The following is a 24,368-nucleotide window of genomic DNA, read 5'->3' as shown; positions in this document are numbered from 1 at the left end:
GCTATGGTGCAGGCCTCATGCAAATGGCCTGGCTGATTTCCATTTGGTCTAAAAGGAAGAGGTTCCTTACCTCTTCCACATCATTGTGACAAGAAGCAGCTGGGGAAGTAGGCAAGGATCAGTATGTGTATCAAAAGGTCACTGTCACTCCTAAAAGTCTCTGGATTAATTGGAGGAGCCTCTTCTACTTGTAAAGATCCTGTTCAGTGTTCTAGGCAGTAAGAGGTCATCTAGAGAAGCCACCTGAAATGGCAGAATAAATTCTTCAGCTTTTTTCCCAACCTCCAAAAGGCTGGAGACCTCCGTGACTAGCTGGCCTGCATTAAGCAGTTTTCCTCTACATGGAGACAGTGATAAATCCTCCCTGCTTGGAAGGTTGCAGCCTCCACAATAAATCAAGCCCCAAAGAGAGAAGAAGCAGTGGTGATTAAGAGTGGGACCTGAAATCCAAAGTGTAATCAGTCCGAGATTTGTCATTGGAATTGGAGATGGAGATGGAGAAATAATGGATGATTCAGGCCCACGGTGGCTGTCTCTAAACATGTTAATTGCCTCAGCTTAAGTGGCTGAAACTGATGATTAGAAAATGTAGAGATGTGCACAGCAGAACTCACAGCCACTGCCTCCCGGGGCTGGCGCACCCAGCTCTGAGAAAGTGGGCTTTCTCTTTGAATGGGAGGGGGTAGGGTGATGCCTTGGCTGGGGGTAGATAGGGTTGGTTAGCACAGCTCTGAGGTCCTGTAAGGAGATACAATAGGGACATGGCGTGCCCCTTCCTGCCAGGTGGTTGAGATTCACAGGGGCTGGTGGTACCCGCTTCACCCACAAAGGGTCACCACCTCTGGAATGATGGCTCCTTTGCTCTGATTCCTCAGGTGACTGCCTGAGAAGTCTAAGGTGAGGGTTAATGCAATTCATCTACACTGGACTTTGAGAATAAAGAAGGTGCCCCATAGTTACAAAATGTCTTACACGTGTGCTGTGCATGTCTTTATTTTTAATGTGTGCGTATGTGTTTCTCCCTCTGTGTCTGCCATCTGGGGTAGTTAGCTCATCTAACTAAATTGAGAGACCAAAGTCATGGTCCATACCCAAATGGGATGGTTTGAGGGAGTTTGTTCTCCACCCAAAGAAATCTTAGTTTCTAACCACAGGCTGCATATCTAATGCCAGCCAGCCATGTTGTAAACATATGCTCTTGGTCAGTTCAGTGCACTTTACCACGTATTTGTTAAGTCTCTCCTAACTGCCATGCATTGTACAAAGGCGCTTTGCAAATGGAAATGAGAAAAGAATAGACGTTGGCTAAGATGGCTTGCAGAATGCTGGACAGAGGAGTCTATCTGTATTGGAAGATGGGAAGAGGATGATGACTCCACAATGGATAGATTATGGAAAGTACCCCTGGGAGGGGGTCAGAAAACATACTGTGGGGCCCAGAGGTACAGGGGAGGGTGGAGGAACAAGGGAGGGTGGGCAGAGCTCCCGATAGAAAGTGTCATTTGAGGCTGGGGACGGTGGCTCATACCTGTAATCCCAGCACTTTGGGAGGCCGAGGTGGGCAGATCACCTCAGGTCAGGAGTTCAAGACCAATCTACATGGTGAAACATGGTGAAACATGGTGAACATGGTGAAACCCCCTTTCTACTGAAAAATGTGAAAATTAGCTGGGCGTGGTAGCAGGCGCCTGTAATGCCGGCTACTTGGGAGGCTGAGGCAGGAGAATTGCTTGAACCCAGGAGGCGGGGGTTAGAGTGAGCCAAGATCTCACCACTGTACTCCAGCCTGGGCAACAGAGCAAGACTATGTCTCCAAAAAAAAAAAAAAAAAAAAAGTAAGTGGCATTTGAGATGGGCCTTGAAGGATGTTTCAAAAGATTTTGATGGGAAGATCAAAGTATTCATGATAGCCTAAACAATACAAAGTATATTTATATATGACATAAATAAATATATTTAGTAATATATATCTATATCTCCCTATATAACTGGGTAAAATGGTGCATTTATATCTGTAGCCTTCCCTACTGCTGGTCTAGGTGCCAAATTTCTTCCTTACAGTTACCCTTTAGCTTACAACTTGGATTTCTGATAAAATGAAAGTACCCTTGGGAGCAGCTTTTCGATGATTTTAAGCTCCTTTCACCCATTTATACCAGGGTGGCTGGATTGGAGGTGGGAGAGCTTAGTCTTCCTGCTGGTCACACTTCCCACCATCAGGTCTTTCTCGGTCAGGATCAGTTTCTTCCCTTTTCCCCCAGAGGCTACACTGTCCCTCTTCATCATTGCTAATTGTTGTTTTTCTTTCGTTCCTCTTGCTCCATCCACCATCAGGCAAAATGCCACTGCCCCCTGAGGCTGGCCATTTTTTCCTGACCCTCCTATATTTGTGATAAATGTACATATTCACTTTAGGTTTGTGAGTTACTATAGGAGGATACACAGGGGCCAGAAAAACAAGAGCGGGGCAGTTGTGGATTCATTAGAAACCCTTGCAGTATTTCTCCTAGTGGTCCTGCCTTGGGTCAGATGACACATGGGCTGGACCAGCTCTTCCAGTCTTCCCAGTGGCCACCCATGGGTGACCCCTAGGAGCAAGCGTGGTATTCTATTAATAGTAAGTAGTGCACTGAGGATTTGTGTCATTTGGATTTGGGTATAATAAAAAGAGGAGTGCCATAAAAAGAAGAACTTACCAGAAATGGATCTGTGTTGGGGCAGTGGCTCTATGTTGCTGCAGGGAGGGCCTTTGTGTCAACCGCCTGTGAGAGGCAGTGTCCAGGCAGAAGTCAGCTGCCATAGGAGCAGGAGTGGCGTTTTCCTCCTCTAACTCAGGGCTGTGTCTCTGCTCCCTCTTCAGCTGGTGCTGCCAGAATACTCCATCCATAGCCTCTTCTGCATTATGTTCCTGTGTGCGCAAGAGTGGCTCACGCTGGGGCTGAATGTCCCTCTACTTTTCTATCACTTCTGGAGGTAAGTCAGACTGGGACTGGTCTATCCTTTGTCTTTTCTGCCAGGGAAGCCTGCTCTCCAGTGATGATGTCACCCAAATAGACAGCTTCTAGTGCCTTCCAATCATCCCTTCCTTTCTGGGTCTCTCTCTTTAAAGCCTGTTCCCAAACTGCTCTTAGGCAGCAGGTCCAATAAAGAAAGGCCCTTTTTGTTGGTTTCATTAGCCACAACCCCATCCCTTGTAGGTCAGTGTTAAAAGCATCTATAGTTGCATTCACAACAGCCAAAGAGTGGAACCAACCCAAATGCCCATCAGCTGATAAATGGAGAAACAAAATATGATCTATCCATACAATGGAATATTATTTGTCAATAAAAAGAAATGAAGCACTGATACATGCTATAACATGGAGCCCTAAAGAAAGTATCAGTGAAAAAAGCCAGACACAAAAGGCCACAGATTTCATGATTCTATTGATATGAAATGTCCAGGATAGGCAAATCTATAGACAGAAAGTAAATTCATGGCTGCCAGGGGCTGGGAGGGAATGAGAATAGGGAATGACTGCTAATGGGTCAAACGTTTTCTTTTTAGGGTGATGAAAATGTTCTGAAATTAGATAGTCATGATGATTACACAACTCTATGAATATACTAAAAACCACTGAATTGTACAGTTGTACACTTTAAAAGGGTGACTTTTATGGTATGTAAATTATATCTTAATAAAAAAAAAAGCACCTACCAGATGGGCTGGATTTTCTGGGACAGTTATAATTTCATAGATTCTATTCCCTGCTAAGACCGTGCGTCAGATCATGTGATTTTTGGCTTTTTGTAAAATAGAGTCACCATATGGACACAGGAGGCAGAGGTGGGGGAATATCAAAATAGTAGAGAAGGTATTTGTGCAGATAAGTTGCCTGCCCTTGACCCTTTGCTGCCAGAGCATTGGACCCCAAAGTGTTTTATCATTTTTATTGTACCATAAAATCTGGCTTGAATTTAGCCACACCTAAGACATGCATTCCTTCATTCAGAAAACATACGGGATACATACTACACACCAGGCATTGTGAGGGATTTCATGTTAAGTGTAAAGCAAAACTTTTACCCTTAAGGAACGTACATCCTAGTGGTGGAGGGAAATATGTTCTTAACAGACATATGAGGAATACTGGTAGGAGCATAGAGAAAGAAGCACTGAAATTAGACTCAAGAGTGACATTGGAAAAGCACATTCCAGGGCGAGGGCCCAGCATGTGCAAAGACCCAGAGTTAAGAGAGCACTTGTTGTGTTTGGGAAACAGTAGTTGTTCAGTGAGGTTGGATGGAGGGTTCTTGGAGGGAAATAAGAAGAGATAGGGTTGGCAGGCAGCTGAGAGTATGGTATGGAGGGCCTGAAATGATTTGATGGGGAAGGTGGAATTCATTTATTCTCTAGGTAATGGAAAATGATCAGAAGCTTTAGAAGAAGACGATGGCATTACCTGATCTGATTTTTAGGAAGGTAGCCTGGGAAGCAGTGTAAAGGATGGCTTAGAGGGTGAAATATTGAGGATGAAATCCAACGAGGGGGTTACGATGGGAACTTTAGGTGGAGAGGTGAGACAGCCTCGACCCAGGTAGTGGGAGTCAGAATGGTGAGAGAACAAGAGAACCTGTGGAGGTGAACTGGATAGGCCTTGGCCCGTAACTGGGTGCAGGTGAGGGAGAGGAAGCCTCCAGGCTGGGTTGCCGGGAGGTCGATGGTGCCATTGACCAGGGCCAGCAGGGTAGAAAAAAATCTCAGGTTTAGGGAGGAAGGAAAAAGATTCGGTTACATCGAGAAGCCTCACTTTAAGTAAAGGCAATCTGCTCTCATCTGAATTAGAGAGAAGTCAAATAGAAGATCCAGGATTCACAACAACCAAGTGAGCTGGGTTTCATTTTCTGTGTTTGATACATGGGGACACAGAGACTCACAAAGGTTAAGTCAACTTAACCTGTCTTGCTCAGCTCAGACGTGGCAGGGGTGAGGTTACGCCCCACCTCTGTACGAATTCCAGTCTGAGTCCCTGCCACCTGACACACTGCCCCAGGGGCTGGCCCTTCTCCCCCAGGAAAGGAGTTCGTCCCAAGGTCCTTCAAGTAGGGGGCTGTCAAGGCAGGGTATCAGAAATGTGATTAATGGACAAAACATCGATCAGGGCACTGCTTCGTGGGGCTAGCGCTTGTCCAAAATGGAGGAAAAGGAGAGGCAGCCAGTGTCCGTAGACTTGGAAAGTTGATCTCTATGGAGGAAGGGAGGGGCTGTAATCTCCTTGCCAATAGGGACTTTGTCTTACCTTTTTTCTGAATCCCTGACAGGATCTAGTCTAGTTCCTGGCAATTAGTAAGTTCTCAGAACATGAAAGAAAAAAAAGAATGAGGAGGGGAGGAGTCCTTTAAAAATCAGAGCCCTTGTACACCCTTTATCCCCCTTTTCACTCCCTCTCCTTCCCAACAGGTCCAGACCAGTGACGTTTCACATACAGAGAAAGTCCCCTCCTGCTCTGGCTCTTAGTTTGCTTAAAGGAAATAGAACTGTCTGCTGTTGACTCAGTACCTGTTCTTCCCAGGTTATTTGCATACATCACCTCACGTAATGGTCACAACAGCCCTTTGCAGTGGGCAATTCCATCCCCATTTCACAGATGAGAAAGTTGAGGCTCAGATGGGTTAATGACTGACCCAAGGAAAGTCAGTGTGGTGACTGGTGACTGGCAGGGCCTTTGCTCTTTCCATGGAGCCACATGGCCACCCTGCCCTTCTGCCTCTACTTAATGAGGTCACCTGGGAATAAAACCGCAGTGACAGCAAATAGCTTTTGAGATCGGCTCCCAGGAAGAGGAGAGATGAGTGGCCTGGAGGGCTGTGAGCTGGCAGTTGTCATCGAATCTGGCTTGTGATTTCTTTTCAGCACAGTGTCGGTGACAGATAACGTCAGTGCAATTCTCTGAAGGGGAAGGAGGAGGGAGCTGAGATGCCGGATCTGCGAGTTGCCACATTGCAGGATGTTCTTCAAAGCCAGTGTGATTAATCTCCCGGTTGGAGCCCTCTCCCTGGGCCCTTTACCACCGTTGAGAACCACTGTCTGTCCAGAACCCAGGGAAGCCATTTATTTGCACTTCTGGCCTCTGGGTGGCTTTACCAGAATGACTGAAAAAGGAACTCACTGAGAGATTCCAGTTGGACTTTGTTCTTGGGCTCGGCAGGAGGCTGTGGCCAGGTCCCTGGGGGCAGTGTCCTGGGGGCAGTGACCACTTCCCAAGGGACTCAGGAGGCTCAGACTCCTGCCCCAGGTCTCACCAAGCCTGACGGCTCCCCTCCTCAAGGGCTGTGGCCAGGTGAGCCTGGGGAACGTAGTATTTTGAAGTACACACAGTTCGCATTAGCTGCTCCCCCTCCTCCTCTTTCCCACCTACGTTCTACTCACCCAGCTGCCGTCTGGGGCCCACTCTCTCCCGACAGATGGCTGATGTTCTTTTTGAGTTCTAGGTCCCACTATCAAGAAGGAAAGCACCTGTAAACTGCTCTACACTCAAGTGAGAATAGGATGTCCCAAAGTATTCAGGATTTTCAGTAAGGGTCTGTGTAAAGTAGTTTTAGGGTAGAATGGAGGTATGGTGGTGTCCCAGCAGTGGTGGTATAGCCCCGTACCTCTGCCTGCACTTGTCCTGAGAGGCGGCTCTTCCTCAGACTCCCAGGCAACGCCAGGTGACACATTTCCCCTTCTATTGGAGCAGCTTTGTATATGGGTGAAATTGCCATGATGCCAGTGGATCGGAGTATTTGGGGATTTACTACCTGCTGGAAGATAGTGGCTGAGCCACTCTTCAGTGGCGCTTCAACTGTGATTTGGGCAGAAGGCAGGCAATTGCTTGGCAGGGATTGCTCAACAGAAGCCCTGCATCAGAAGGGCTTGCCCAGGTGACGCCAGAAGTACCAGGACCTCAGAGACAATGATGTCCTCTCTCCCTGCAGGTATTTCCACTGTCCGGCAGATAGCTCAGAACTAGCCTACGACCCACCGGTGGTCATGAATGCCGACACTTTGAGTTACTGTCAGAAGGAGGCCTGGTGTAAGCTGGCCTTCTATCTCCTCTCCTTCTTCTACTACCTTTACTGGTGAGTATCTGCCCCTCCTGGTGGTTTTGACTCCTGCAGCAAAAGGAAGAGAATTTCAGGCTGGCCTCTGGGAGGGGGCCTTTGGGAGATGGCGTGCGAGGGTGGGAGTCATGGCCAGTCGGGTGTGGTCCCAGCTGTCTGACTCTGGCTCAGGAGCAAGGGCTTCTGTATAAACAAGGGGGCAGGAGATCCTGCAGGAGGCCTTGCCTGCTGATTGGCACATCCTTAGGGCCACGCAGTGAAAACACCCTCTCAACATCCCTTTGGAGATAACTGGTGAAGTGCAGTTGGCTACTCCTTCTTCCCTATAGGGCTTCCTGCCTCTCACAACTCTGCAGCTCAGCCCAGCAGGTTGCCTGTGGCCACAGGGGCTCGGGCTCATCCTCACTGTCCCTTGCCCCGTGGCCTGTTTGCAAGGATTCTTGGGAACCATAACAGAGGCCCCAAACTCCCCTCCCCAGCCCCACAGTGGCTGTCACGGTTCATAAAGTGGCATTTTGGGTCGCTAAATGCTTCATTTACAGTTTTCCCAATATTACATAACACCATTCCAATTAAGAAAAACCTGCTGACTTTGCAGTCCCGTTTCAGGAGTCTCCCCTCTTTTCACCTCTCCGCTCAGAACATCCTAACTAAGCAGATAGCTATAAACAGACCGTCTTGTGGTTTGACACCCCAGAGAGTGCCTTTTCCGCAGATGTCTCCTCCTTCCTGCTCGTCTTTGGCTCATCTCTGGGGACTCTCACCTGTCACTTGTGATTCCATCATTACCTGTGGCAGGGCCATGGTGATCTCCAAACCTCCCGGTGATGTCTTCAAAAGGGCATGGTTGACAGCAGCCAGGTGAAGAGGAGAAAGGGTCGGGATGCTGGACTGCACACCACCCCTAGGTTTGGATTGGGCTGTGGCAGGCCAGAATGTGGCTGCATTTGTCCAGCATTTTTTATTTTTTATTTATTTTTAAATTTTTATTTAAAGATGGGGTCTCACTGTTTTGCCCAGGCTGGAGTGCAGTGGTGCCATCACTGCTTACTGCAGCCTTGAACTCGGCTCAAGTGATTCTCCCACCTTAACCTGAGTAGCTGGGACTGCAGGTGTGTGTCACCATGCCCGGCTAATTTTTTTTTTTTTTAATTTTAAAATTTTTTGTAGAGATGGGGTTTCACTGTGTTGCCCAGGCACGTCTCGAACTCTTGGGCCCAAGTGACCCTTCTGCCTCAGCCTCCCAAAGTTCTGACATTTAAAGATGAGCCAGGCTTTGTGCTCAGAGCTTTGTATGTATTGCTCAATTTATAGGATAAATACTATCCTCACTCACATATGAAAAATGAACTGAATCTGAGAAGTTAGATAATTTTCCTGAATTCCAGCTAATAGTGTCACAGCTGTAAGAGGTACATCTTGAGTCCGATTTCAAAGACTGAACTCCTTTTCCCTTTTTCCTTTTTTCTTTTTTTGAGGGTATCACTCTGTCTCCCAGGCTGGACTACAATGGCAGGATCATAGCTTGCTGCAGCCTTGAACTCCAGGCTCAAGGGATCCTCCTGCCTTAGCCTCCTGAGTAGCTGGAATTATAGGGATGTACCACCATGCTCGGCTAATTCTTGTATTTTTTTGTAGAGACAGGGTTTTGCCATGTTGCCCAGGCTGGTTTTGAACTCCTGGGCTCATGTGGTCTACCCGCCTCAGCCTCCCAAAGTGCCGGGATTACAGGCATGAGCCACCGTGCCCAGTAGCTCTTAACTGCTGGCTATCTTAGAAAACCTCTAGAAAAGTCTTTATCAAACTGCGGGGTAAGGAAAGGAGGAAGGTGTGCTTTTTAAAAATGCAGATTCCTGGGCTTATAGCTACCTATTCAAACTTTCCAGGGCTGGGCTCTGCGTTTTAAACAAGCTCTCTGGACAATCCTGAGGCGCACCTTGGTGGCTCTGGAGCATTCTACTTGGTTCTGCCTTCTCTCCCCTTTACATCCCCAGTGTCCGCAGACTCTGTGGGGTGCTCTGGGTTGTTTACTGCTCCAGTCTGCAGGGAGCCTGACGGTCTTTGAAGCCTCCAGAGATTTCTACGGTGCCCAGTGGGTTCACCTATGTCTTTCTGACTCCAAGTCTGAACTATTTAACAACCAAAGGCTTGTCAGATGGGTTCCTGTCTTGGGAAACCTACAGAGCGTGGACAAAGCCGTTGTGGGCTTAGGGACTTGACACCTTGGAGGTTAGGTTTCTTCCCTGCAGTGTGCTCAACACTGTTTTCTTTGTGGAGCCACAGACTTCCCCTTCTGCTGAGTCATGGGCTGAGTGGCCTGTCCCCAGAGACAGCACTGTCTCTCCTCTAAGCCAACAGAACGAGACCATTGTTTTCATTTGCTCCTGCCCCTTTAGCCTGGGATCCACCTCAGTGTGGATGAAGACAGAGGCGAGACATTCCCTCATTTCAGTTTTGTTGCAGTAACTGCTGGAGCTGAGGCGTCGCGGGGAAGAAGGCATATGAATTCACAGGGAGGGAAGCGGCTGTGTGCGCTCCGCTGCGGGGGTGGGAGGGGGCGGGGTGGGGAGGTCTTGGCAGCTCCTCTCAGTTAGATGGGTGTGATTGTTCTGTAACCGAGTGTGTTCCAGACAGTCTGTTTGACTGTTTGTCCTCTAGTTCATTACTTCAGTTTGGCCCTGCCTTCATGATACATGTGTTAATCGCTTTGTTTCTAAAACAAAATTGGAAACAGTTCCTGCAGCCTCACTGGGACCCTGGGTGGCCGCCACGGGCACGCACATTCTTTGTTGAATCTGGCCCCTTGGTACTCTTTAGGGCTGCTTAAAAGACTCTGTTTCTCCCACCTTAGGAGCTGCCAGCCCCTCAGATCCGGAGCTGGTGGAGAGCACAGCAGCGTCAGCGCAGCCCACCGTGGGAGGGAGGGAAGAGGACTCGTGTATGCAGAGCCATGTCTGAACTGAGCTCAGGGGCTAGAGACCCACACAACAGCAGGGAAGACGGGGTTGATAGTTTATAGTTTGAGCTTCCTGAGGGGCTCCTGAGGACTTTGGAGAGGTTAAGAAATGTGTCTCAGGTCCCTGCTAATCATTAGCAACATCTGGCTTCAGAGCCTGTGCTCTTTCTTCTATCCTGTTTGGACCGCATGGCGCCCATCGCCCCACTTCTCGGGTTGCCTTGTGGACCAGGTGATATTTGAGGATTGTGTTAGAAGAGGACTAGCTAATGCAGATACTAATACTAGCTAGTGAGCCCAGTGTGAACAGTGTCTGCTCTGTAGAAAGACTTTTTTTCAAACCTGAGGTAGTAGGACCACCCTCCTGCGTGGTTATTCTGGATCATGCCTGTCCCTCCTCAGGTTTATTTCTCTCCATCTATGTTATTTATGGTTTACTTGTTCCCTGACACTGGAGACCATGTTGGTTTCATTCACCTCTGCATCTGCAGTGTCCTGGCCCGTGCCTGGCACTCACTGAATCCTCGTGGTTTGTTGTTACAGCTTAGCTGTATGCTTCCTCAAGGCAGGAATTGGGGCTGCACACTCACCATTTTCCCCAGCACTGAGAATAGTGTCTGGCATAATGAATGAAAGTGAGTAAACAAAGGTATCCACTTGAGGCTTAGTACTGTCATGCAAAAAGCACTGGCTTTAGAGTTAGAATGTGGCTTTTCCCCCTGCTGTCACTCCTCATCTGGCCCTCAGCTTCCCCAAGTAGAGTAAGTCCCTCTTGCTCCAGGTCTGACCAGTGGTTCTCTGTGTACATGAGGTGTGTGAGGTTCCTGAAGATGGAACTTCAGCTACTCAGAGGAGCTTATTGGGCATCCACAGCTGCATAGGGTTAGAAGTCAAACCTTTTCTTTTCTTTCCTTTGGTTTTACTTCTTAGATGAATCTGTTTGTCTCACTATAATGTGAAAAGATAGTTGGTTTCTTTTTCTGCGAAATAGACAAAGAGGTATATTTTGGTGCAGATCATTCCTCAGCCTTGCAAAATTAACCTGAAGCCCTTACTAAGAGCACAGGGATACATGTCCCCTTCACCCCACTCTTAGTAGTATTGGGGTAATACTTTAGGTCACACACTTTTAATGCATGTTTAATTCCTGGAGTCCATTAAAAATAGGAGGGCCAGGGAGTTACCCAATCAAGAATTCATTGAGTTCCGGTGCCCAGAGGGCTTATGTTCCCACGCTGGCCTTTGCAATAGCGATGATGATCTTTCCCCCACCACTAACGTATTATCCAGCGTCATCTGGGAGCCCCTGGACACAGCCATCACGCAAGCACATGGCAGCTGGTGGCATAAAGAATCCACTGCACCCCCACCTCCACCCCTAGACCTGCCCTGCAATTGCACAAAAAGGAAAACAACATAATAATCATCCTGATGAGAATGATAATAGGCACTTAGAGCACTCACATCTTTTATCCAAGGGATACAATATGCTCTCCCAAAAAATGTTTATTCCAGTGTTGTGGGAAGTAGAAGGGCACAGTAGTGGAGTCGGCGAGATGCTGTAGTGACAGGAATGAGGGAGAAGCCAAGGGGTCTGGCCTCTGGAAGGTCCCTTTCCTGAGGGGCAGCCTGAGTCCTCTGTGGGCTTCTACTAACACCTTCTTCTTTTTTTTTTTTTTTTTGCATTCAGCATGATCTACACTTTAGTGAGCTCTTAACGCAAAGACCATGCACGTCATCAGAGACTGAGATGGGAGAGGCCTGAGACGGAGAGGTGTGTTTCTGCTGGTGACTGGAGGAGGGACCAGAATGAGGATATGTGAGAAATAGACCCGGCAGGCAGTCAGACTGAATGGGAGCTGGGATCACGCAGCAGCCGGGAGCCGAGTTAACCCTGCGTGTCTGTGTCACCCTGTTTGTCAATCTTTGGCATTCGAATTCCACACACGGGGTCCTAGAGCCCTTCTGAGCATCAGTGGTGTGGGGGAGTAGGTGACGAAACACTAGACCTTTCCTGAGAGAGAATTGCTGCTTCCTGAATCCACTTCATTGAACAGCACCTTGCAAGTTCACACTGAGTTCCTGGGCCATGGGAGCGGAGGCTGGAAGGCCGCAAGGTGCTTGCTAAGGAACAGAATGACCCAGAGTCAAGGCCAAGTCTGCAGGGACCTGTTGAAAGCCTCAAGAATGTCTTGGCTGCCCAAGACTCTTGTTGCCTTTCTTCCAAGCCGTGGCCACGCCCTTTTTCTCAAATGGGAGGGGCTGGAGGGTGTATGGGATTTGCCTTCAGCTGTAACCAGCCTTGAGCCTGCTGGGCTATTTTCAGCTGAGGAGGGGTGAATGTAGGAAAAATGGATTTTTGAAATGTTTGCAACATGTTCAAGGTGTTAGTTCTCCACCACATAAGTTGTATTCTTCTTTTGCCACCTCAAACCATCACAGAGCCATTAAATGCAAATCAATTGGTCAATGCTAGTCAAAGCTATGTTCTTACAAAAACCCCAGACAGCTCAGAGCTCAGAAAATCCTGTGGAGTGGCTGCTCTGTACCGTGGGCATCCGGCAGCCAGGAAGTGAGACAACATAATTATAACTTCGTTTTATGATGCTGCATCATTTGTACTGTTTAGGTCGACGTGGGGACATCATCTTATTTAGAATTTTCCATTTGGCATTCTCTTTTGGGTGGGAGTTATGCTGGGGGTTGTAAATAATGACAAGGCTGAGATTTTTATGATGTTTAAATTGGGCACAATGATTTTGACCTTATTCCCCAAACTTCTTTTCTTTTCTACTGTTTAACATACACAGGCTATTTATACACGTCCCCAGCTCCCATCTGAAACCTGTGACTCAGGTTTATGAATGGTGTTTGTGTAGCAACACATTGTGTGCTATGTTTATTAAAATGCAGCGACAACTTGAGTGTCTCACTTAACTGGCTCTCTCATTTCAACCGTTACAGCTGAATTTGTCTACATATGGTTGGAAAACTGATAGGAAGAAAAGGCAAATTTTCAAAAAGACATCATGCTGCTAAAAATTCTGTGGAAAACAAAATGCAGACTTTTACTCCGAGGTTTATGGTATAAAACTGGAGAATTTGAGGTGATGATTTTGGGAGAAGGCTTCCTCTTGGCCAGTGCCCTTTCTACCGACTAGGTAATTGTTGTTAGGGATAGAGTTACCTTTCGGCTGCTTGGGCCTGGCTTTGGCTTCATTCCTGAGAAGACTAGTGACCCTCATCCAGAGAGGCAAGCCTTGGATGGCAGGCTGCAGACGCTAATCTAACCACACAGCCGTCCTGCAAATGCAACTGGATGTAGAAGGTAAATGGTCCGTGTTACTTCTCACCATGGAGCTGTTTTGTTTCTATACTCTGCCTCCTTTCAAAAAGATTTGAAGTGGCTCATAATAGGAGACACAAGTACACAAAGACCATTAAAATGGAAGTAGAAATGTCTTTTTTTGTTTTGAGACAGGGTCTCACTCTGTCGCCCAGGCTGGAGTGCAGTAGTGCAGTCATGGCTCTCTGCAGCTTTGACCTTCCCGGGCTCAGGTGATGCTCCCACCTCAGCCTCCCGAGGAGACTACAGGTGCACACCACCATGTATGGCTAATTTTTGTATTTTTTGTAGAGATGGGGTTTTGCCATGTTGCCCAAGGCTGGTCTGAAACTCTTGGGCTCAAGCAGTCTGCTCACCTTCACCTCCCAAAGTGCTGGGATTATAGGCTGAGCCACTGCCACTGGCCTGACAGCTCCTATATTTACGAAAGAGAAACATCCAGATATTTCCCTCCCACAAGTTGTGACTGGGAAATAATTCTCGTGATCTGTTGGGAGTTTCAGTGAATTATCAGTTCCTGGGAGAAGCTAATCATGATGATAAAGATAAGAGTAAAGGGCACAGTTGATGGGGCACGTGCTGTGCGCCAGGCACTGTGTTAAATGCTCACACGGTGACCTCACCCACCCCTCACAGTGATCATGCACAGCAGGTAAACTGTTCTCGTCCCCACGTCACCCATGAGAGAACTAGGGAGCCTCAGGGAAGGTGAGTCCTCCCTAGGTGAAGTAGCGCAGAACAAGGGCTTGATGCTATGAAGAAGTGGCCAAATAATGACAGTTATAAACCAAGGCACCTGGCAGTGATCTAGATGCTTCATATGCTTTTCCCTGATCCTCATGACAGTACCACAAGGTGGATATGATCTCTCTTTTATAGCTGAGGAAACTGAGAAGAGGAGTCACTTGCAGAGATCCACAGCTAGCGACGGGTATGTCTAGCTGTAGCTGGGATTTAAACCCAAGTCCGCCTCTTCTCACATAATTTTGTTCTTATTGCCCAGTCTCTTATTGTGTATCCCACAGAAGTGACCGAAGGGAAGAAGAGAGGAAAAGCAGGAGAAACTCCTCTGTTTCCCAAAATACAAAGTGAATATTTTCCTTGAGAGACAAAGAGCTCACCTTTCCAAGCACGCGTCAAGGAGAGAGCTTCCCAGTGGGGCAGAGTCATCTCCTGAAGGTGGTGTTGGTGAACTGGTTCCCATTCTTCAGAGAGGTAGAGCTATAGACCTGGTGTGGCTATGCCCAAGGGGTCAGAGGGGAACCTGGAAGAGTCACTTAAAGCTCACTTTTCACTTTGCTAAGGTGGAAGAATAATGGCACCTACCACACTGGCTTTCTATAAAGATTAGATGAGTTCATACCTGCAAATAACTTAGAACAGTACCCTGCGTGTGGTCAGCACACTCACTGTAGAGGGCGAGTCTTCCCTGCCATCTGGGCCAATCCATTGTTGTGTTGCTATAAAGGAATACCCGAGCCTGGGTAATTTATGAAGAAAAGAGATTTACTTGGCTCACAGTTCTGCAGGCTGTACGAGCATGGCTCCTGCCTCTGGTGAGGGCCCCAGGAAGCTTCTAATCATGGTGGAGGACAAAGGGAGAGCAGGCGTGTCACATGGTGAAGAGCAAGAGAGAGAAGGGAGAGGTTTCAGATGCTTAAACAACCAGATCTCATGTGAAATGAGCGAGAGTGCACTCATCCGCAAGGGGATGGTGTTAAGCCATTCATGAGGGATCTGCCCCCACAATCCAGTCACCTCCTACCAGGCCCCACCTCCGATATTGGCAATCAAATTTCAATATGAGATTTGGAGGGGACAAATATCCAAACTGTATCACCATCCTTACTCTGCCCTGTGCCCATTCCAGGGCAAGGTCCCTCCCTTTGGGAGGACCATGAAGCCAACTGGCCACGTGGACCAGGAGTGAAGATTCCTGGATGCTGCCGCCCTCCCGAGGCCCCATTCCTGTCTATAGTATCCTGAATGGAGGTCAGGCTGGGACCCGACCCCTCTTTTCAGTGTCATATTCTCTGCTAATAATGATAACCGTTGCTGTCGAGTACTTGCTATGTGCTGGATGCTCTGCAAAGCACTTGACATATGCAGTCTCATTTAATCCCCACATCAGTATTATGGAATGGGAATAATTGTTGTCTTCAATGCATAGTTGAAAATATTAAGGCTTATAGAAGTCTAGCAATTGATCCAAGGTCACAATTGCTAATAAGTCATGGAGCCTAGACTTCCACCCAAGTCCTTTTGACTCCAAGGCTTTGACCATTTTCTCATTCCTAAAAGGGTGATAGAATCCAGGAGGACAGTGGGATGTGAGATAGAAGAGAAAAGGGAATGACGATGGGACAGCAGTGTGGCTCTGCTGAGCTCACATGTTTCACAGCAAGCAATTCTATGTGAATGATTATAATCGGAAGGATTTTGGCTACAGGATCTTGTGCAAACTTCTTAACCTTTAGAAACTCAACTTTCTTATCTGTAAAATGAGGCTAATAATACCTCCCTTTCAGTATTCTTGTGATAATTTAAGTAAATTATGTACAGAATGCTTGTTGAGCCTGTCTCACAATTGGTGCTCAACAAATCTCGATCGTCAGCGCTCCACCCGATGGCACTTCCATTCAAAGAGGGGAAGGGAGGATTATGTAGATAAAAATGGGTAAAATGCTTCTTCTGGTAACACATGACGACAGTCAATGAATCTTAGCCCTCTCCATCTTTGGGGTGGACCGTTCCAGGCATGCAACATGAGTAGCAGAGCTCAGCCCTCTCAAGAAAATCTCCCCTTTGCATCCTATTTTTAGGTTTGGTAATTGCACCAATGTTGAATAAAGTTGTCATCGTTACGACAGTTTTGTTCTCCTACATAAGAGATGAATGCAGCCAGCAAAATGCTTTGACAACAATTAATTGCACTCATGCTGTGTCGTTACACAGATCCATTTCCCTAACCCTTTCTCTTCCTGGACTTGGGCTGTTCTGTTTTCATCTGTGCTCTGGCAAATGACTGTTTGGACAGAGCCTTCTCCAGGCCTTGGAGCTGCCAGTCCAAGCTGGATATCTTGGGGCTGCCTGTGTTCCTGAGGCTCAGGCAGAAGGCAGTACTCACTGTGGGCATTTGAAGGGGGCATCCTGGGACATGCCCTGTGACTTGGCTCATCCCAGGCAGAGGAGAGGAGGAGCTGACCAAGGGAGTAAGCCTTCAGGACACACTCACACATTCTAGGGAAAGGTGGGGGTAAGTTTTAGCTTTTTTTTGTTTGTTTTTTAGACGAAGTCTTACTTTGTTGCCCAGGCTAGAGTGCAGGGGCATGATCTCAGCTCACTGTAACCTCCGCCTCCTGGGTTCAAGTGATTCTCCTGCCTCAGCCTCCTGAGTAGCTGGGATTACAGGTGCCCGCCACCATGCCCAGCTAATTTTTGTATTTGTAGTAGAGATGGGGTTTCACCATGTTGGCCAGGCTGGTCTCAAACTCCTGACCTCAGGTGGTCCACCCGCCTCAGCCTCCAAAAGTGCTGGGATTACAGGCATGAGCCACCATGCTTGGCCAAGTTTTAGCTCTGTCCAGTTTAGCAGGGGGCAGGCTTTCCTTGTGGGGAGCGGCACGTGATGGAAGCATTTCACACAGCTGCATTTGCAGAGGGAGACCTCAGTGCCCACATGTCGGATTGGGTTTCAGTTGCTGCCTATGAACCAGAAATAGAAATAGAAACAGGGTCAAAACAGCCACAACAAAATAGCATTTTCCAGGCTTTGCTCCCACCCACCCACTCTGTGGTCATTTCTGCCCCTGTTAAATTCTGCCCAGATAGTTTTGGATACACCAAGGATGCTATGAACTTGACCTCTTAGCTACCATGTGATGCCCACATTTCTTCCCAGCCAGTGGCGTGCTAAAGCTGACTTGTACAGGCTTATGCGAGCCAACTGTTTAGTTTTTTAGGGATTTTACTAAATAGTTATTAAACAGAGCCATTATTAAAACTGAAGTTACGTAAACTTACAATTAAATAAATAATTTTAAAAACAAAGGTAATACCTAGTCAAACTCACCACTTCCCAATTATTTTACTACATTTTACTTGAGGTTATGTCTATTGTATCTGTGGCAGAAATGCTGTGTGACGGTATGCTGCTGTGTATCTCTTCCCAGCTTTGCATTCAGTGATGACCCATTGATGGCTTGAAATTGGCCATGGTGAGAGTATTTACTCTCTGTGGATGTCCCCCTCCCTCGCCATTCTTAGGGCTATTCCTCTACATGCACGGCCTCCTCTAGGCAGGCCAGTCTCCTCACTGGACCCCAGAGTACCTCAAGGGGCAGACACATACCTTTTGGCTTAAAGAAGCAACAGTCTGAAAAGGTGGTTTTATATCCTGGAGTTTGACTGCCTGACAGCCAGCAGAGAGACTTAAATGCCACCACAGTGTTTCTGTTCAAACATCAAACAGGAGTCTGAGCAGTAAACCTTGTCCTTTTCAAAAATGCTTGACACATCGGAAAAACAAGATCACCTTTCTGGTGGTTTTATATTTCTGATCTTCTAGAGCAGAGGAGGTAGGGAAAATGAGAGCCCCACTAAATACCAGTCCCCACATCAAATTATAACGAAACCCATCAATCAGGCCCCCATGCCTGGGACAGTCTGTTTTGATTGCTGCAATCAAAACAGCAGGGCAGCACTAGAGGCTTTGGGGGAAGTTTTGTAAGTGGCTTCCTAGGACACATCTTGCGATGCTGTTCTTATTTTCCCAGAGCTAAGTTGAAAATAAATGTGATGTCGAGGTCACTTCCTAGACTCTATAAGCCCTCTCAGTGAAATGGAGATGCCCAGCAGATGAGCCAGATCCCCAAAGGACGGTTAGGAACCCTGCACTGTAGCAGACCAGTCTTTAAAATTGGCAGTTCTATGTTCTTCAGTAATATTTTATGCTTGCATTCAAAACACCTGTGCCCCGAGATGTAGCACATACCTGATGGTGTTACAGGTACTAGTGGAAAAATTAGTCATAAGGACCCAACGGCAGCTCTAGCATAACCACTTCTAGGTGAAAATAAGAAAATGAGGCCAGATCACATTTTTCATTTGAGACACATGCCCCCCAGGTCTGCATTACTGGGAAATCCCAACATAGATTTCAGCCTCACAGTTTGAGGGAGCCCAGCCCATGCCAGGTGCAGACATTCAGCCCCAGTTGGATAATGATACTTTCTAGGGAGCTAAGTAGTGGTAACCCAACAGCGCTGGTTCACGGGAGGTGGAAGGCCATCCTGAATGAGTACCGTGGGGCTTTGCAGTTGACCCTGTCCTCTTCACTGCTTATTATCAGTGACTTTCAGATGAAGGCAATTGATCAATTCTGGACTAACACAAAACTGAAAAGGATTCAATCAGGGCAGGAAGAGATTTTTTAAAAAATATCATAAGCTCAGACTCACTAGAGGAAATACAGTAGGCATACATGAAAGATCTTAAGATTGGGCTCAAAAAAGTCAGCAGCAAAATATAGAAGGGGTGAAGGCAACCATGTGCTTTAGGAGGGACATTGAGAAATCTGAGCCTGCCCATAGCAGGGCATCCAGAGTCAATTTCACAGGACTGGGGAGAGAAGTCTAAAAGACTGTCTTCAAAGACATGAAGGCTCCAAGAGGGTAGAAACCAGGACTTGGGTGAAAACAGCACCCCCACCCCACCCCTTGCTCTTCAGATGGTGTTGGTTGAAGCAGTTGCTTCCCAATGAGGATTCTGGAGAGGTGTTAGACGAAAGGACTGTTCTGTGGTCAAATGTGTGTGGAACTGTTGGGCTAAACACAAGCAGTCCTTTTCAAATCTGTCTCAGCGGGAACCTTTGGTCAGAAGCACCAAGAGGGGCACTGTTTGCAAAGCGCTTTTCTGTGAAAGGCAGCAGTGGAGACTCAGCAGAGAGAGGCATGAGGCAGAGCTTTCTGGGGTTGATGGAAGACTGAGGGATGAGTGTGTAGCATGGGATGGAATGGTTCCAAATATGGAACCAACTATCAGAAGTACTGTAAAGAAATAGGACTTGCCCCAAATTGAGCAAAACACAAGGACAAACTGCATAATTCAAATGCAGAAAAAATAGAAAGGGCTGAATTCAGGATACCATCAATTATAAGCCCTTTGAGGATAGGTATTTATTTAGAAAACTCCAGAGTTGGCTTTGTCCTTACTAGGCCCACAGTAAATATATGTTGAATTAAATTGAATTTTCGATGATTAGAACCAGCAGAAGGCAGAGATAACTTCATAGTAAATAGGAATCAGTATCCCAGGGAGGAATGTTAAGGCAACGTTGCAGCCCCATGCAGGCTGTGTCCTGGCAATATCCTGTCAGGTTCAGTAGCAGTAAAACAGGCAAGGGCATGCGAAGGGCATCAGCAGATTGTCCTTTACCACTGCAGAGATCACTCCAGACTAACGTGGAGTGGTTTCTTCTTCTGAATTCTTCTCTTTCTTCTCTGAATCACTAAAACATATGACTCCTAGGCCTAAAGGAACAAAGACGACTGGCTTTCTGGAGTTGCAGAGTGACTATCGTTAAACTCCATCACTTTTTTTACATGTAACAATTTAGAAAACATTAACCAAAAACAAAAACCCAAACAAACAAAAAGGCCAGGCCTTTGCATGTTGTTTATTGGCATGAGAGAGTCTGGCTTATGGCCAGGGGAGCAGCAGTTGGGGAGTGACACACAGGAAACCCGCCCACAGTGCCCCAGGTGTATAAGAGGTGGTCTGAAGTCCTTCATTGGCTCAGCTCTTGTCCAATGTTTCTGACAGAAATGGCTCAGTGGCTCCTGCTCTGCCCACAAACCCTTGGAAGTTCTCCAAGCTAGGGCTGTGAGAGGGGAGGGAGGGGATGAGAGCAGAGTATATGGACAGCAAGAGTGACTTTAAACTAATCACCTCTACAAGGTTTCCCTTTTTTCATATCCAACATTTCTGAGGGTTGGTTGGCCTGGTCCCAAGGGAAGCAGGGGAGAAGGCAGGATTGAGCTAGTTGGGTAATGTCATCTGAACTGGGCTCAGTCAAGGCACTACATGCCCCCCTCCTCCTGTACCTGGGAGAGGCCAGAAGCCTGGGAATGGGAGTGGTGGTGCTGAATGATGGGTGATCCCAGGGGTATACAGTTGACTCCAGGGTCCAAGGCTATTTGGGAATGATTGGGAACTCTGGGGTTCATAATCTGCTGCCTTCCTGAGCCTGGAGTTCCAACTGGGGCTGTGATGTTAATCAGGTGATCAGTGAACTCCTACCTCATGGAATGAGCTCTGGTCTTGGAATGAGAAGGACCTAAACTGGAATTCTGACTCTACTTCTTGTCAGTTGGGTGATGTTGGTCAAATTTCTCAACCTTTCTGAGTCCCAGTTTACTCAACTACAATATGGGAGCGGTAATGCATAATTTTGTGAGGATGATGTGAATACTAAATAAGCTTATTTACATGAAGTCAATTTACAGTATAGAAAATGCAATACCGATATGAGGGGTTGTTACTATTATAGTCACAGAAGGAGCTGACTTTTCTTCTGCTTTAAGAGTATGCTTAAAATATGGCTGTATCTGAGAATATTGGATGAAAGTGCTTTAGGAATTGGCTTTGGGACAAGAGGGAAAGAAATTGCTGCCCAGCTCTTGTTTGTTTTTTTTTTTTTTCAGGGGCCATCCTTGTCTTGTTAGAGGGTCCTAGACCTCTGTAAAGGTTGTTGTCTAGTTGGAATACAGGGCATCTTTGACACTGCAGTTTTGAATCCCCCAGGTCAATTTTTTACTCTGTATCTAAAAATACAAATTTTAAAATGAGAACCTTAGCAATCTTGATAGCTTTTCACTGAGAAAGATATTTCTAGAGTGAACTCCATTGGGCCAGTTTAATTCCTTGGATAATTTTTAATATAGAATTAATAAACTATTTCTAAATTTTTCCATTTTCATTTTTCTAAAATTATTTCCCTGAGATCGATTATTTTCTGTGTAAATTTTATGACAAAGATTAAATTTATTAGTCAGTTTTTGAAAGTTATAGCTTCTGCCATTATGAGTTTTCTATGAAACCACCAATTTACCAAGTTCAAATCCCCAAAGTCAAATTTTGCAACACCACATTCTTTTATCAATGTCTAGTCATGAACACATTTTATTATGGGATGTTTTAGCCACTGGAACTATTATTTGAACGTTTTACTAATTCCATTCTCTCTCCATATCAAATTGTGCGGTTTCCATTGTTATCAGTCAGAAGCAGTTCTTCAGTACATTCATCTGTCACACATTTTATCATGGGCTACTTTAAACATTGTCAAATTTATTTTATTTTGATTATTTCTACCAGAAATATCATTGTATTCAGGAATGCTATTTCATTTTTACTTCTTAACTCTCGTGTGTTACTGTTATTAGCAGTCGTCTTTGGACGTTTCTTGATGGCTCCTTTGGCTGGGATTGGCTGTGTCTTTGGCCAATAATCCAGTTCTGTTGTGCCCTTTCCGGTAGAGAAAGCGAAGAGGTCAGAGTCAATGTAAGGGAGGGTTGGAATGTCCAAATTTGATTGGAGCTTTAAAATAAGATGAGAAACATGGTCGGATTTGGCTTTAGAAAGTCCATTCTAGCTTTCAAATGGAGAATGAATTGGAGAAAACAAAAGTGGTTGGGAGATGGTTAGAAACTACTGCAGAAACCCAGGTGAGAGAAAAATTGCAAACATTTATGTAGCACTTACTGTGTGACAAGCATTAGTTTAAGCATTTTGTAAATTTTAACTCATTCTATCCTGATGACAACTCTGAGGAGGTAAGTATTATAACTATTTCCATTTTACAAATGAAGAAACTGAAGTACAGAAAGATTCAGTACATGTCCAAGATTACAAACTAGCAAGGAGGTAGGTGTGGATCTAGAATTTAAACCTGGGTAGAGGGACTTCAGGGACTCAGCCCTTGACCCCTCCAGTGGTTTTCTCGTCCAAGAAAGAAAAGGGTGGCAAGGAGGAGGTTTTTGAGAAATGCTATGAGAAAATGGAAATTTTGGGGCTTGGTGAAAAGGGTACGTTTCTGGCTTTGTATGTGGTAGGTGGTAGGGCTATTCCTTGAGAAAGGGAAGTTGTTTAGGGGAAAGATAATGTGTTTGGTTTTGAAGCTGAATAGGAGAATTCTAGCTATAGCATACTAAAGAGACTTACTCTGTTTTTGATGTTTGACTACTGACACCTTTCAAGCCCCATAACTCCCCCTCTTCCTTCTGTTTCCCATGTGAGCAAACTAATAAGAAAGTTTTATGCTCCCTCCCTTGACACCAAGGAAGTTCAAAACCTGGCCTACGTTGGGAACCCTCACCTTGGACCCAACCCCAAGCAACAGCAAAAGCCAGAGCCAGTCACCCCTCCTTGCTCTCTCAAGCCATTTTTGGACATGCTTGGGAGCCTGCCCTGCTCTCCCTGAAAGCCTCATTACGTGAGTGATGAGTCTGTTCATCCTCTCTTGGTGCATGTGAGGCATTAGTCAGTTCTCAATGTGCAAACCAAATTTTGGGTCAGAAGTTGGTACAACCTTCATCCCGCACAGCAGATTGGGAAATGTAGTCTAGGTGGGTTTTGGTGAGCATGTAGCTGTCCCCACCACGGATATGTTGAGTTTAAATGTCAATTGGTCATTGAGATAAGATGTTTAGAAGATTGTAGAATAGAAGTGTCTGAGGAAAGAGTTTTGAGCTGGAGCTGTACATTTATAAATCACCTTCTAGGTGATGAAAGGAGAAAAAGGAAAGAAAAGGAAAAAGAATAATTCTGTTCCTAATGTCCTTTTTGTTTAATTTTCATGTTCAAAGATTGCTTTCAAGAACCCCACCAGCAGTAGTTGGTGTTGGGGGGTGGGCGGTGGGGATTGAGTAGGAAGATGTTGAAACCATTTCAGAATGAGCAGCATTTATACACACACACCACACACACACACACACACACAAACACACACAGGCACGCACTTTAAAAAATGATTTGGCCCTTCCAGTTTCCTGCTCTTTTAAGCCTCCAGTGAGAAGAAAAAGGAAGTAGCAGGCTAATTGGAGAGAACTGTGAGGGAAAGGCAGAGTTGGTAAAAGAGAGAGGAAATCAGTTTGCTATTTTAAGGATATAAAAGTCTTCCCATAAGCCATTATGTCTTCTTGGCAGTTAATTTCATTTTGAATGAAGTTGAGAGGTAATCTGATAGGTTTTGTTATTTCTGCAAATAATTCATAAATTCAAATGAACTCAGAACTCTGGCATAGAATGAAGGAGGATTTCAAAGTCTGACAAGGTGATAATTACCAGGACTGCACTGGGACTGACAGCTGGTATTGGAATGATCTCCTTTTTATTGAAATCCTCGATTAGGAAAAAAGACAGTTAAATTCAGTTAATCTGAAGCAGTCAGCGGACCTGAATTGCTTCAGTGCAGACCAGCAGAGCTGATGTGTGTGGAGATGGCAGAGTCTTTGTGGCTGATTTAGAACATCATACATAGAAGACTCTCACATTTTACTGATGACAAGAACAGTTCAGATATTCAGAGAAGAATGGCATGTTTACTTCCAGAATCCTGGAGCAGCCTTAGAAAGGGAATCGGAATACATTTATTGCACTAGCAAGCTCATTTATAGTAGCTCCCACTTTGCTCAGGCTGGAGACATATTGATGCCTTAGTTGGTTACATTCATTCTGCCATCTCTCCCCTCTCCATTGCTCCCCTAGCAGAAAGTGAAGACAACATAAATATTTGTCTGAGGAACCAGAGGAAAGATGGGCTTTTGTAAGCAATAAAGTATTGCTTTATGGTAAGGATACTTAAGCAGATAGAATATCTTCTACAACCTGAAATATGTGTAACCTTATGAAAAAAACACAGTTTACGTAAGTTTAAGTTTCAAGATGACCATACAGGCATTGGATAGAGTGTGTATATTAGAA

The 24,368-nt window shown here is 46.0% G+C and overlaps 1 protein-coding gene across 2 annotated transcripts in view; it reads left to right on the top strand.

The window, feature by feature from the left end:
* The window catches only part of CNIH3 (cornichon family AMPA receptor auxiliary protein 3), a 126,544-nt gene extending 113,581 nt beyond the window's left edge, over window positions 1–12,963 (top strand). For both annotated transcript variants that reach the window (XM_024245262.3, XM_024245264.3), the window contains 3 exons: window positions 2,861–2,973; window positions 6,958–7,101; window positions 11,730–12,963. In XM_024245262.3, coding sequence (XP_024101030.1) covers window positions 2,861–2,973; window positions 6,958–7,101; window positions 11,730–11,757 — 285 coding nt within the window. In that variant the 3' untranslated portion in view covers window positions 11,758–12,963. The remainder of the gene's footprint in view (window positions 1–2,860; window positions 2,974–6,957; window positions 7,102–11,729) is intronic.
* The last annotated feature ends 11,405 nt before the right edge of the window (window positions 12,964–24,368 follow it).

The sequence above is a fragment of the Pongo abelii genome, chromosome 1, assembly GCF_028885655.2.
Source record: "Pongo abelii isolate AG06213 chromosome 1, NHGRI_mPonAbe1-v2.0_pri, whole genome shotgun sequence".
Lineage (NCBI taxonomy): Eukaryota > Metazoa > Chordata > Mammalia > Primates > Hominidae > Pongo > Pongo abelii.
This window is presented reverse-complemented; position numbering and strand designations above follow the sequence as displayed.